The sequence below is a fragment of the Neurospora crassa genome, linkage group VI, assembly GCF_000182925.2.
Source record: "Neurospora crassa OR74A linkage group VI, whole genome shotgun sequence".
Classification (NCBI taxonomy): Eukaryota; Fungi; Ascomycota; class Sordariomycetes; order Sordariales; family Sordariaceae; genus Neurospora; species Neurospora crassa.
The window spans coordinates 2,230,974-2,243,663 of NC_026506.1; the positions used below are offsets into that span (position 1 = coordinate 2,230,974).

The 12,690-nt window shown below is 53.6% G+C and overlaps 3 protein-coding genes across 3 annotated transcripts; 2 read left to right on the forward strand and 1 right to left on the reverse strand.

Annotated features, from left to right (window-relative positions):
- The first annotated feature begins 770 nt into the window (after nucleotides 1-770).
- On the forward strand, nucleotides 771-7,599 carry NCU03955 (phospholipase D1). Its single transcript, XM_952501.3, has 2 exons — nucleotides 771-6,945; nucleotides 7,038-7,599. Exons 1-2 carry the CDS (start codon nucleotides 1,295-1,297, stop codon nucleotides 7,042-7,044), a joined length of 5,658 nt encoding a protein of 1,885 aa, XP_957594.3. The 5' UTR covers nucleotides 771-1,294; the 3' UTR covers nucleotides 7,045-7,599.
- On the reverse strand, nucleotides 7,498-10,448 carry NCU03956 (hypothetical protein). Its single transcript, XM_952502.2, has 5 exons — nucleotides 10,359-10,448; nucleotides 9,707-10,287; nucleotides 8,778-9,484; nucleotides 8,577-8,716; nucleotides 7,498-8,520 (listed from the first exon to the last, which is right to left on the reverse strand). The coding sequence occupies exons 2-5, from the start codon at nucleotides 9,916-9,918 to the stop codon at nucleotides 7,774-7,776; spliced, it is 1,806 nt and encodes a 601-aa protein (XP_957595.1). The 5' UTR covers nucleotides 9,919-10,287; nucleotides 10,359-10,448; the 3' UTR covers nucleotides 7,498-7,773.
- Nucleotides 10,449-10,565: 117 nt separating this feature from the next.
- On the forward strand, nucleotides 10,566-12,118 carry NCU03957 (COQ7). Its single transcript, XM_952503.3, has one exon. It carries the CDS (start codon nucleotides 10,840-10,842, stop codon nucleotides 11,608-11,610), a length of 771 nt encoding a protein of 256 aa, XP_957596.1. The 5' UTR covers nucleotides 10,566-10,839; the 3' UTR covers nucleotides 11,611-12,118.
- Nucleotides 12,119-12,690: the final 572 nt, after the last annotated feature.

A 12,690-nucleotide genomic window follows, 5' to 3' on the forward strand; every position in this document is an offset into this window, starting at 1 on the left:
TCACCAAACGCTACCTACCTCTACCTACAGTGACGCCCGCTGTCAGCTGCTAGCAGCATGATCGGAGAGGGGCACCTAACCTGGGCCGGTAGAGGTACCTCTCTCTACCAGAGACATCCAATGATCCATCGTCTCCATCCACCTATCTCGTGGCTGGCTCCCGTCGGCTGGATCTAGCAGTTCCAGGACCCGGGATTGCTAACCCTGTCGGGTATAGCTTCTGTAATTCGTTAAGGGCCGTCCATGCCTGCATGTCCAAGCACCCCAACCTAAAATGACAAAACCCCATTTTCCAGCAGGGCAGTCCAGGTGCGACGGGGGGCTCCTTCAGCGCCTTTCCACTTGGTTACTGTAGCGGAGCATTGCGCTACCTAGGTAAGTACCTTGCAACGTGACGGGACGGGATCCTTCGTCTCACCACTTTGACAAACACCCGACACACGCAGGCAGGCGTCTTGCACGTTTTACCCCTCCACATGACGGGGAACGTTGACGTAGAAGAAAGGTGACGGTCAAGAGATCAGGCAGAACTCTGAGGTGGAGAGAGTAGTTGACCGAATAATGAAAAAAACAAATTATTCCAGGTTGCTCTTGGTTCTCTCATTCCAACCTTACTACGCAGGTACAACGGACAGTTACCGTACCGGACGATACAGGTAGTAACAGTAACAGTAACAGTAACAGTAACAGACGGGCGCGGCCAATAAACAACAACTTCCAAGTTTGACCTCTCTCCTGCCCCTTTTCGCGTCTACCTTTTCCTTGTACGGGGATGCCCGCTGTGTACTAGTAAGTAGAGTACTACTACTCTAACAGTTTACACCTTGCTTCAATCTCCAACGTCACCTCATCTTGCTTTCTCTACACTACTTCGACCTCCCCCTAAAACCGACTGTATCTGCGAACTTCCACCTTGGGAGGTACTTCATACTGTTCAAGGTAGCCACGCCACCGTCTCCATCTTCTTTCACCGACCTTGTTGGCCCGATTGGAACCACTCTGCCGCTCTTTTCCCGGTCGTTGGCTCGTTCCGATTAGCAATTCCCATTATTCAAAAAGTTGACCGCCGTCTTCGAGCCCCTGGAGAGTCAACCCGCTTTCCACGAGCGTGACCATTTCTACCGTTACTTGTGAGCCGCGGCATGTTTCGCTACCGAGGATCCTACCCCTTCTTCTCTCAAGATACTGTCCACATCTCCCAGCATCAAGGACAACAACAGCAACAGCAACAGCAACAGCATACTTCACCAGTCCCCCGGTAGGCTGACCAACCGTCAACCGCCCATCGTCTGCCATGGCCGACCCGACCCGATCCAGTTCGGCCAGTCTGCCTGTGCCAACACAGTCGCGCAAAGAGAGTGTTCTGCAATCAGGGACCCTCGAGGAACTACCGACAATCACTCAGGCCCAAGTGTTTGGCGTTCCGTCGCCCATCGGCTCCGACCAGTTCGACTTCGCCACTAAGGCGAGCTCTCCGAAGACACCGAGAGCTAACGAAAGCCCGTCCGCCTCGGACTACCTAAACGGAGGCCAGCCACACAACGACGGTGTCTCCCCTGTACCCGATCAAGACCCACCCGCCTGGCTGCCGCTCCAAGATGTCAACGAAACCACTACTCGCTCCTCCGTGCCCTCGACCCTTCCGACAGCTGGCACAGGCCCTTCCGATGTGCCCTACTCCGAGCGCAGCGTACAGTTTGCCAACAACGATGTCGTTCTCGAACCCCCACCCGTCATACACCACGAGCGCCATGCCTCATGGGACACCAAAGATACCATGAACAGGATTCGAGGGTCCAGCTTCATGACCAAGTTGAAGGAGCTCGCCGGCCCCAGCGCCTCGCAGACCTTCAAGTCTCCAAGTTACCCTCCCGAAATTAACTCTACAGCTAGCTCCCCAACCGTGTCACGCCATCGTCAAGCCCGGTCAGTCGACGACCGTAGCGACGAAGACGCCGACGCAGAGGAGACTGCCGATGAGAGGGTGGGTGAGTCACAGATTCGACAAAAGAAAAAGAGACGGATTCGACGACCAAAGTTCGAATCGTTCTCGACCCCCAACACGCCTCGAATCGAGCAAGAGCCGACTACACCCGGTGGCCATGCCCGCTTCGGCTTTATCCGCCGTTCCACGTTCTCAGATATTGGAGACCGTGGAGGTCTTTCCGAGGGTGAAGGTAGGGATCATATTGCCAGACAGCGCATCAACAGAAGGACGAATCTGTGGATGTCGAATCGGCCGGATGGTGAGGGCGACGAACTCGAATCTCCCAGTAGGATCGGTCAGCATCTTCGGCGCTTCTCCAACCTCGGCGGCGGGGTTTCTGACGGTGATGCCACCCCGAGGAGGCCCTTTTTCGGCACGGACAGGGCTGCAACTTTTGGTGCTCAGAAATGGCGTCAAGTCAAGAGCACATTGCGGCTGTTGCGACAGAAGAGGGACGACCAATACGACTATTTCAAATCTGCCGAGCTCATGGCCGAACTTACCGCAGTTACACCGGCTGTCTTGATGTTTGCCAGCATGATCCAGCGCGACGAACATGGAAACAAAAGAATCCCCGTCCTTCTTGAACAGCTAAGACTCCGAATCAAGGACAGTGCACCTCTTCCCGGCAAGGATAGCGAGAGACATGTGCTCTTTACCATTGAGCTTGAGTACGGAAGCGGTCCCAGCCAGATGAAGTGGACGGTCAAACGTCACATAAAGGAGATCATGAACCTCCACTTCAAATACAAGATCAACCCCCCTAAAGACAAGCTGTTGATACATCGGCCAGAGGGCGGTGTTCGGCCCAAACAGCCAAATTTCCCCATCTCGGCTTTCCCTTATTTGCGCGCAGTAAGAGGCTTGGAGGACGACGAGGAACAAGAATCACTTGACCCCCCTCGTATAGTCGAAGATCCCGCCGGCGAGGCCACGGCCGGGGAAACAGCTGTTGAGGGCACTGATGTTGATGAAAATGGCAGGCCGCAGGTACGGAAAAAGAAGTCTCGCATGGGTGCTTTTGGTGGGCGCCGCAAGAACTCGGCCATAGGCTCAAAGGGTGATCTGAATCAAATAGCTCTTGACGCCGCCGCCAAGAAGAAAAAGTATATCGAACAGCAGCAGAGAATCCTGGAAAAGTATCTGCAAGAGATGGTTCGTTGGCTCATGTTCCGGGCAGACAGTAACCGACTTTGTCGATTTTTGGAGCTTTCTGCTCTTGGAGTTCGCCTTGCTGCCGAGGGAAGTTATCACGGCAAGGAATGTTACCTCCACATCCAGTCCTCCAAAGGGCTCGATTTCCGGCGGGTCCTGACACCGGGCAAGGTTATTGCGAGGCACAGCAAGAAGTGGTTCCTTGTTCGTCAGAGTTATATCGTCTGTGTCGAATCGCCGGAAAACATGAACATCTACGACGTTTATCTTGTTGACCCCAAATTCAACATTGTTTCTAAGAAGGACAAGAACAAGCACCTCACAGCAAACGGCAATGAAAATGAGGAAGACCTCGAAAATTTCGACCCGACCACGGCCAAGAAGTCCAAGTCCTCCAACCACCATACACTCAAGATCGTGTCATCCGAGAGGAAGATCAAGCTCTTCTCCTCCAGCCAGCATCTGATACAGCAGTTCGAGGAATCCATTTTGGAGATGCTCAAAACTACACCATGGCATCAGCGGAATCGCTTTGGAAGCTATGCGCCTGTTCGAACTGGCGTGTTCGCCCAATGGCTGGTCGACGGTCGGGACTACATGTGGAACGTCTCAAGAGCCATCAGTATGGCCAAGGACGTTATCTACATTCACGACTGGTGGCTGAGCCCAGAATTGTACATGAGGCGGCCCGCTTGTATCAGTCAAAAATGGCGTCTGGATCGTCTACTCCAGAGAAAGGCACAGGAAGGTGTCAAGATTTTTGTCATTGTCTATCGAAATGTCGAAGCCGCAGTTCCCATTGACTCGGAGTACACCAAGTTTTCCCTGCTGAACCTCCATCCTAACATTTTCGTTCAAAGATCACCTAACCAGTTCAAGAAGAACCAGTTCTTCTTCGCTCACCATGAAAAGCTGGTCATAGTCGACCACGATATTGCATTTGTGGGCGGTATCGATCTGTGTTTCGGCCGATGGGACACGCCCCAGCATCCAGTGACCGATGACAAACCCACTGGATTCGAGCCTGATTCGTACAATTTACCCAAGGATGCAGAGCATTGTCAAATGTTCCCGGGAAAGGATTACTCGAATCCTCGTGTCCAGGACTTTGTCAGGCTCCATGAGCCATATGAGGAGATGTATGACCGGTCCAAGGTTCCCAGAATGCCGTGGCATGATATCGCCATGCAGGTTGTTGGCCAGCCAGCCAGAGATCTTACCCGCCACTTCGTTCAGAGATGGAATTATGTGAGACGTGGCCGTAAGCCAACACGGCCTACACCATTCTTGCTGCCACCTCCTGACTGCAGCAGAGAGGAACTCGAGGCCGCAGGCCTCAATGGAACTTGCGAGGTACAAATGCTCCGTTCAGCATCCACGTGGTCGATCGGTATCGATGAGACCGAACACAGCATCCAGTCAGCATATGTCAAGATGATCGAAGAGTCTGATCACTTTGTGTACATGGAGAACCAGTTCTTCGTGACCAGCACAGAAACATTGAACGTGAAAATCGTCAATCATATCGGCGATGCTCTGGTTGAGCGCGCTATCCGTGCGCACGAAAAGGGCGAGGACTGGCGCGCAGTCATTATTATTCCCCTGATGCCAGGTTTCCAAAACGAGGTCAATGACCAGGACGGAACCAGTGTTCGCTTGATTCTCCAATGTCAGTATCGGAGTATCTGCCGCGGAGAACACTCCATCTTTGGCCGTCTTAGGGCTGCCGGCATCAACCCGGAGGACTACATCCAGTTCTTTAGTCTGCGTCAATGGGGTAAACTCAAGAACAACTCTCTGACGACCGAACAACTCTATATCCACGCCAAGTGTATCATTGTCGATGACCGTATTGCCTTGATCGGATCAGCCAACATCAATGAGCGGTCTATGCTTGGCAATCGTGATTCGGAATGCGCGGCCGTTGTTCGTGACACTGACATGATCTGGTCTACCATGGGTGGGAAGCCTTACCAGGTTGGTCGTTTTGCTCACACCCTGCGTCTCCGACTGATGAGGGAACACTTGGGCTTGGATGTCGATGAGATCCAAGAGGAAGAACGTCAAGCAGAGCTTGACGAGGCTGAGGCAAGAGCTAAGATGGAACAACGCACGGAACACCACATGGAGCACCCGAACTTGGAACATCGCGACTTCACTGACGACTCGGAAGATTCCATGGTCCCAGAAAGCTCGTCCAGGAGACGGAGGTCATCTCATATGTCGTCTCATATTCTACCTAGCACGCCGCCGCCGCCGCAACTCCCTCGTCATAGAGCGCATAGTTTCAATCATGACGTTGAAATGCAGGAACTCCCAAGGCCAGACTCTAAGGGCAAATCCGTTGCCGGCAGAGAAGACCAGGAGCATGTGCATGCCGGTGAAAGGCACAGGAGGGATGTGGAAGGATTGGGTCCTGATCATTGGAAGCTTGCTCAAATGCAAGGTATTGATGAGGGCAGAGACTCTGTCGTGGTGAATGGCCGTGAAGTGCTGGTTCACGACATCTCTGCGGAGGGCAAGGGTACGCTGGACAGCCCGCATGAGTCTCATGAGCTTCGCACCCGGCCTCATGATGCTGCGTCTCTTTCTGAAAGCATCGGCAATGAGCACATGCCGCCAATGCCACCGTTCAACAGACGGACTACGGAGCAGCTTGGTCTTCCCAGAGCCAATCAGTTGCCTGTCCTGCCTGTTGTTGACGATACTGATATTGGTGGACCGCCTGTTCAGATTACAGCAAACGGGACACTGTCTCACAGCCAGATCGCCATGAACATTGAGCTGGCCAACATTGACAAAGACTGCATGCGTGATCCTCTTAATCCAAGTTTCTATGAGGATGTTTGGTCTCGTGTTGCTGAGAACAACACCAAGATCTACCGCCGCGTCTTCCATGTCATGCCCGATTCTGCAGTAACGAACTGGGCCGAGTACAAGGAGTTCAAGGCTAACGAGCGGGAGTTCAAGAAGCAGTTTGAAGGTGGCAAGGCAAGCGAGGAAGTCAATGAGAAGAACGGAGTGACCGCTGAGCATGCGCAAACCAGTGCTGGAGCCGGTATCAGCGCACCGGGCCCAGCTCAACTCACCAAGAGCTTGACGGAGAAGCTAGTCACTCCTGTCTCCAAGCTCAGCGGCGGTGGTGACAAGGGAGCTCGGGAACGCACAGGCTCAACTACTACGTTGGACGAGAAGGGGGCCACGAAGGACCACACACGCAAGGCTCAGACCTTCCCACTCGATGCTGAGAAGGGTGCGATGTTGACGGCGTCGCAGAACCCCGGCGAACGCCCACCCACAGCAACACCCAAAGACAGCGCTGATTCGAACCACGATGATACCAGGGCGTCTGGAGACTTCCTGAGCGCCAGCATCACCAACAACAAGGAGCGACACGCCACCTTCTCCAACAACCAAGATCCTAACCCTCCCCCAACCTCAGCCAGCGGCGGCTCCACCACCACCATAGCCGACAACAGCAACGCAGCCCCCAACATTGCCAACGGCAACGGCGCCGCAGTATCCTCCGACAACACAGCAACCGCATCCGCCACGGGCACTAATGGTGCTAATGTCAAACCAGCCGCATCCACCAGGCAGCAGCGTCGTAGGGCGAACACTGGCCGTAGTAAGCGCGGGTATAATCCATTCGACGCTCAGACTCTAAACCCGGCAGAGGCCGAGGAGACGCTCAGGTTGACCCAGGGAACGCTGGTCCAGTTTCCTTATGACTGGCTGGTCACGGAGGAGAACAACGGGAATTGGTTGTTCCAGGTTGATCAAGTGGCACCGTTGCAGATTTAGTAAGTTTTCTTTTCTTTTCTTTTCTTTTCCTTCCGAAAACGACTTGTATAAGTGCAAGTTAGGATGGGTGCTAACCACAGTGTTTCTCTAGTAACTAAATATGCTTGTCTGCTGCGTTGTTCCACGGTTGTGGGCTTCACATACCTGCGTCATCCTGTTCTACCCCCTTCGCACACCTTTTCCCTACGGCCATATTTCACCCTTGCTTTGCCTATCTTCGCAAACAACATGGAATCGGAGCGGCGGAAGATAAAGACTCATCATATGTAGTAACATTTAAGTATTCATGGCAAGGCGTTGTTGGGTTGGCGGGTTACATACATATTAGCATTCGGTGGCAACCTCTTGCTTTTCTCGAGTCATTCTTCCTCGTCAGCCATTTATTACTATCATCATTATCAAAGCTTTCAGGACAAGCAAACGCCGGCAGTATGTAGAGGTATGTCCTTTAATCATAGCATGCAGAATACTTGGTACCTAGGCAGTTTATTCTTTTCGATTTTACCTTCTTTGTTATATATACCTAGTTAGTTATTTGTCTGATAGGACACGGACTTTTTCTTGGCTATACTTTTCTTATCTCTTTGAATCCACAACTGGTATATGCAAGCATGCACGCAGGTATTCTCACAGCTTTTATTCATCATTTTGCCGTACCAAATATACCTTTAGACTTAGGTTTACTTCGACGCTTCGTTCCCAGCCTGACCAGCCAATCTTTTGCTCATAACCGCCAAGCAAATGAAAGCCGAGCCAAGACGACCCAAAAAGCTTATGGAGCTATCTATTGACTTAGAGCCCCTAAGTAACTATCCCAGATCTTCCCATCAAAGCTCAATATCAATGCCCAGATCCATGGCGCCAATGATCTCATCGTCCATCAGCGGCGCCGAAATAACCGGCAAGCCGTTCTTCTTCTGTTGCAACCTGTGCTGCTCCTGCAACTTTGCAATATGCGGCAATACTCCGTTGCTGTTCTTGGACTCGCTCTTTGACGGCGTGTCCGGCGCAGGGGTTCCTGCCTTGGACGGACTCGGCGTGGCCTTCTCGGACGAGTCGTGCACGAACTTGGGCCTGGTAATGAGCCTGCGGCTCATGTCCTCCTGGACGGCCTCGCCACGCTCAATCTTCCTCTCGATTTGACGAGCCTTGGCACGCTCGCGAAGCTGAGCCTTGCGGACCTCTTCGGCATTGCGCCGGCGGTTCTCCATGTTTTTGAGCGCCAGCTTCTCCTGCTGGGTCAGCTCCTTCTTGCCGTCTTTCTTGGTGAGGGAGGTACGGAAGGCAAGGCGGGGCACCTCGAGTTTCTCGAGACGCTCCTGGTAGCGGGCGATGGCGGCCTCGTCGTTGGCCTGGCGAGCGATGTCGAGCTGCTTCTTGAGGTATTCGCGTTGGGCACCAGAGAATTTGGCCTGCAGGGCGTTCTGACGCTTGAGCTTGTCCGAGAGCTCCTGCTCGGTCCACGTACGCTGGACGAGGCGGTTGATGTCATCGATCTTGTCGACAAGGGTCTGTTTGTCTGGGAAGGGGACACCCTCGGCAAGACAGACTTGTTTGTAACGGTTGTACTCGGCCTGTTGAGGGTCTGATTAGAGATGATGACAAGCGAGGAAAGAACAGGCACGCATACCTCTGTAAACTTTCGGTCGGAACATGTGATCAAAGGCCACTCCCTGACGGCTTTACCGTGGGCAGCCTTGACATACATATCGACGACCATTTGGTGACCCTGATGATCTTCCAAGGCATATGCCTTACCGGTAGTGAAACCTGCATTCCGAGCGTTAAACGACATCTCAGCTTAACAAGGGTCTAACGGGAATGATCTTACCCTTAATGAGAGCCATACGGTAGACATCCTGGCGAGTGTCGGGATCGGGACCAATATTCAGGCGAACAAAGCATCCTGTGAGTGCTTCATCAAAGCCGGGGTAGAAAGCAACCTCGGCAAAGCGACTGCGGCCAACACGAACACGCTCAAAGTCCCGAAGCTCAGCAGGCGGGCTTTCTCTGCTCTCTGGCGAACGAGATCTGTGCTTCTTGTTGCTCGGGCCATCCCAGTCCACGTCGCTATCATCACCACGACCGGGGCTGCGTCGGTACGAAGGCGAACGCTTACGACGGTCATTTTCCCGCTCTCGCTGCTCCTTGCGGTTGGAGCGTTCCTCCCGGGCCCGCCGGAGAGAATCCATCTTGTCGTCGGCCTTGGTGCGAGCCCGTGATGTCTTGCGTGACGAATCATCGAGCTCGGCTAGGCTTGCCTTGCGCTTCTTCTCTTGGTTGACCTTCAGCTGGCGAAGCATGCGGTTCTGGCGGATACGTTCATTCTCCTCTCGACGCTCGGCCAGAATCTGTTCCCTCTCGATTTCACGCATGCCCATGATCTGCTCCTTCTCTTCGTAGTCGCGGAAGAGACCGTCGACAGGGTACTGGTTCACCTCATCGTCAACACTACGCCTCGCCGGCGAGGCATCTGAGTCTGAGTCTGATTCGTCCATGGGGGCAGAAGCTTGGGAGTCCGGGGATCCCGGCGGAGAGCTGCCGAAGAGAAGTTGTTTAGCCTTGACCATCATCTTGAGCAGCATGGTGGGCGGGGTGATTGAGAGGAATCAAGAAGGGAAGGAGGCAAGAGGAGGAGCAGAAGGGGTTGATAAAGGCGAGCTGTAGGCTGAGGTCGATGTGGCGCATGGGTGACATGTAGAACGGCAGCCCTAGGGCTACCTGAGAGCTGGGTGAAGGAAAAGAAAGACAAGCACTCACGCCTGGCCCTCGTCCTCCGACTCGTCATCGCTTCTGGCACGTTTCCTTCCCACTGACTTCTTGGCCGTTCCCCTGGTAGACGTATCCTTCTTCCTCGGTTCTGGTGACGGGGAGCGGGAATCGTCCCTGCTCATGTCCATAGCCTCATCTCCGCTGTCATCGGAGGCGTCACCGCCTGCAAGGGCGAGCAACTCGTCGTCGATGTCTGACATGGTCGCTTGTCTGTCACGGGCTGTCGGTTCTTATAAAGCTGCTTCTGTGTGGCTGTAAGCGCTAGGGCTATGCAATGGCTGCTGCGCAAAGCAGGGTTCGATGGAAAACCGTCGGGTGCAGATGGCGAACGCGATGTCGGGATACGTCGAGTGAAGGGCCGAACTGATTCTTCCAAACACTTGTTGGTGGATATGATCGGAACCAACAATGTTCTCCCAATTGTGGGTTAACAATGCGCCAAAATCAAAAAGTCGTTATGCAATCGGGTGGTGTTGAGGCGGCGACGGGAGCGATGAATGAGTGAGGCGACAAGAAAGTCCAAAGCGGGATGAGAGAAAGGTTAGTATAAGTAGAAGGGAGGTGAACTCCTATTGTCCAGCAGTTATCAATAGGAATTCAATGGGGTCTGGTCTAGGCTGATGGTAAGGTAAGTACCTACTTTATGGAACTTGGGCGGCGCGACCTGGAACTCCACCCGCTTGTGCGCGACCTGACGGACAACTTCAACGTCCAGGGGCAGTGCTTGGCGTGACGGGAGTTGGTGAGTGGTGGTGGTGGTCAAGGCGCCCAAAAGTTCCACACCGCCCAAAGGTTAGATCAGGCCCGTTGCCGGCCCGGCAAAAGCCCAATTGAATTGAGTCCCGTCGTCCTTTTGACCCTTGGCTTGACCAACGTCATCGCATGTGCAGGCAGCCCTGTGGAGCACTCAGCGATGGAGCTTCCCGTTCGAGGTCGCCGTGATTTTGTAAGTGGGCCGACTTTCGAGGTCCCGTCTTTCACTCGGCCTCGGCGCATCTCCCCCGAGCTTACTGTACTCCGTCGCAACAACCGCCTCCGGTCCGTGCAACATCAGCTTTCACCAACTCGTCCCAAGTCTTCCTCCAACACGCAAGACCGAAAAGACCGTCACAGCCCATATCATGCTTCGTCCAGCAACCAGGCCAGCCCTCGTGGCCACCAGACAGGTCCGGCAATGCGCCGCGCGCTTCTTCTCCTCCCCCGTCTCGCCTGATACCAGCTCCTCGCATGTCCACAGCCCCTCCACAACCCCCGAGACCAACCCAGCACCACCACCACCAAACTCCAGGTCGTCGACAAGTTCTTCCAAGGGTAAAAAACCCCTCACTGCCGAGCAGCGCGCCTTCCTCTCGTCCGCCCTCCGCGTAAACCAGGCCGGCGAGCTCGCCGCCACCCTCATCTACACGGGCCAGACCCCGCCTCTCGTAACCCGGGACCCCTCGCTGCGCCCGCTCATGAAGCACATGTACGACCAAGAGGCGGCGCATCTGCGCACCTTCAACGACCTGATCTACCGCCACCGCGTACGGCCCACGGCGCTGTACCCGCTTTGGTCCGTCATGGCCACGGGCTTGGGCTGGGGCACCGCCATGCTGGGCAAGGAGGCAGCCATGGCGTGCACCGAGGCGGTAGAGACGGAGATTGGCGGCCATTATAATGCCCAGATCCGTAAGCTGCTGGAGATGGTGAGCGAGTGGGAGGCTGAGGGGTATGAGGTTGGCGCAGAGTTCAGGCATCTGATCAACACGTTGAGGAGGATACGGGATGAGGAGCTGGAGCACCTGGATCATGCGGTTGAACATGATGCGCAGAAGGCGGAGCCGCACTGGTTGTTGACGGGGGTGATTAGGGCGGGGTGCAGAGGTGCCATTTGGGTTAGTGAGAGGGTGTAAGAGGGGGGTTTTCTTTGGGGTCGGTACGTGAAGGGAAAAAAGTTAATTTTGAAGGAGGATTGTGTCGATGAAGATGAGAACGAATTCATGAGGGGACAGGAGCATTAGCATTATGCTCTGCAAAGCACGGATTACAAACCTGTCCGTTTGTACTATTAGCTTATTGGGAGGGTAGGCGACGAAGCGAAAGCACCGATGTGCTGTTTCGACCAGTTCACTCAGTTCTTGAAGCACCTCGACAACAGCACTCATTCACAAATGGCCGCTTTCTCAAGGCATCACTGCTAAGAGCAGAGGTGGCTCATTTTGCTTTAGTGTGGAGTCCATATGAAAATCAGCGCGTGGCGTGGGTAGCTTAGGTCACTAGGAGAGAAGAGGGTTCACTTCGAATTGGTATCTAGGTCACTCTTGTTCTTTGCGCGTCTTTCACAAAGATAAGCATGAGTTGGCAACACTGATGGCTCGACTCATGGGCTACATCACAAGCTCAATATTGCTGAGGCTTTGGTTTCATATCCGGGTACGCTTGTGGCTGCTGCTCGAGTCGGCGGTGAGTGTCACTTTTTTTTTTTTTTTTTTTTTTTTTTTTTTTTTTTTTTTTTTTTTTTGGATGAATTCCCCACATCGACAACGTCAGTGCTTCAGTCATTCTAGGATCATCTCAAGACGCAACGTCAACATGCTGGATTAGTTGGAATGGCCTAATATTTTTGAGGAGGTACGGAGACCGCGATCGAGGAGCTGGATTCTCGTGAGCCTGATTGTCCCAAGCTGGAGGAAAGAAGAGTAAAATAGCATGCTAACCTCATTGGCAAAGCGTCGATGACTTCTGGGGAAAAGACAGCGCAACAAAAGACAACCCGCCAGGGCTGCAATCATCAAGCCATCCTCAAATCACTGAAAGGTTGAAAGAGGGATACCAAGGAGAGCGAAGATAACACCCCATCTCACGGAGGAAGCCATTCGAACAAGGCATATGAGAGTCAAGCTATCCGCATGACACCTCGTAACGAATAATGTGTGCCACACTCACCAGCATCAATCACTATTACTACTCGGGGGGCATCACATTTGATGCGG

Excerpts from the sequence above, each read along its gene's own strand:
- NCU03955 (XM_952501.3), top strand. The coding sequence starts at position 1,295 with ATGGCCGACCCGACCCGATCCAGTTCGGCCAGTCTGCCTGTGCCAACA.
- NCU03957 (XM_952503.3), top strand. The coding sequence starts at position 10,840 with ATGCTTCGTCCAGCAACCAGGCCAGCCCTCGTGGCCACCAGACAGGTC.
- NCU03956 (XM_952502.2), bottom strand. The coding sequence starts at position 9,918 with ATGTCAGACATCGACGACGAGTTGCTCGCCCTTGCAGGCGGTGACGCC. Across the intron at positions 9,485-9,706 it reads TCGGAGGACGAGGGCCAGGC|CTCTCCGCCGGGATCCCCGG; the intron begins GTGAGTGCTTGT and ends TCTCTTCGGCAG. Across the intron at positions 8,521-8,576 it reads CCGACCGAAAGTTTACAGAG|GCCGAGTACAACCGTTACAA; the intron begins GTATGCGTGCCT and ends GACCCTCAACAG.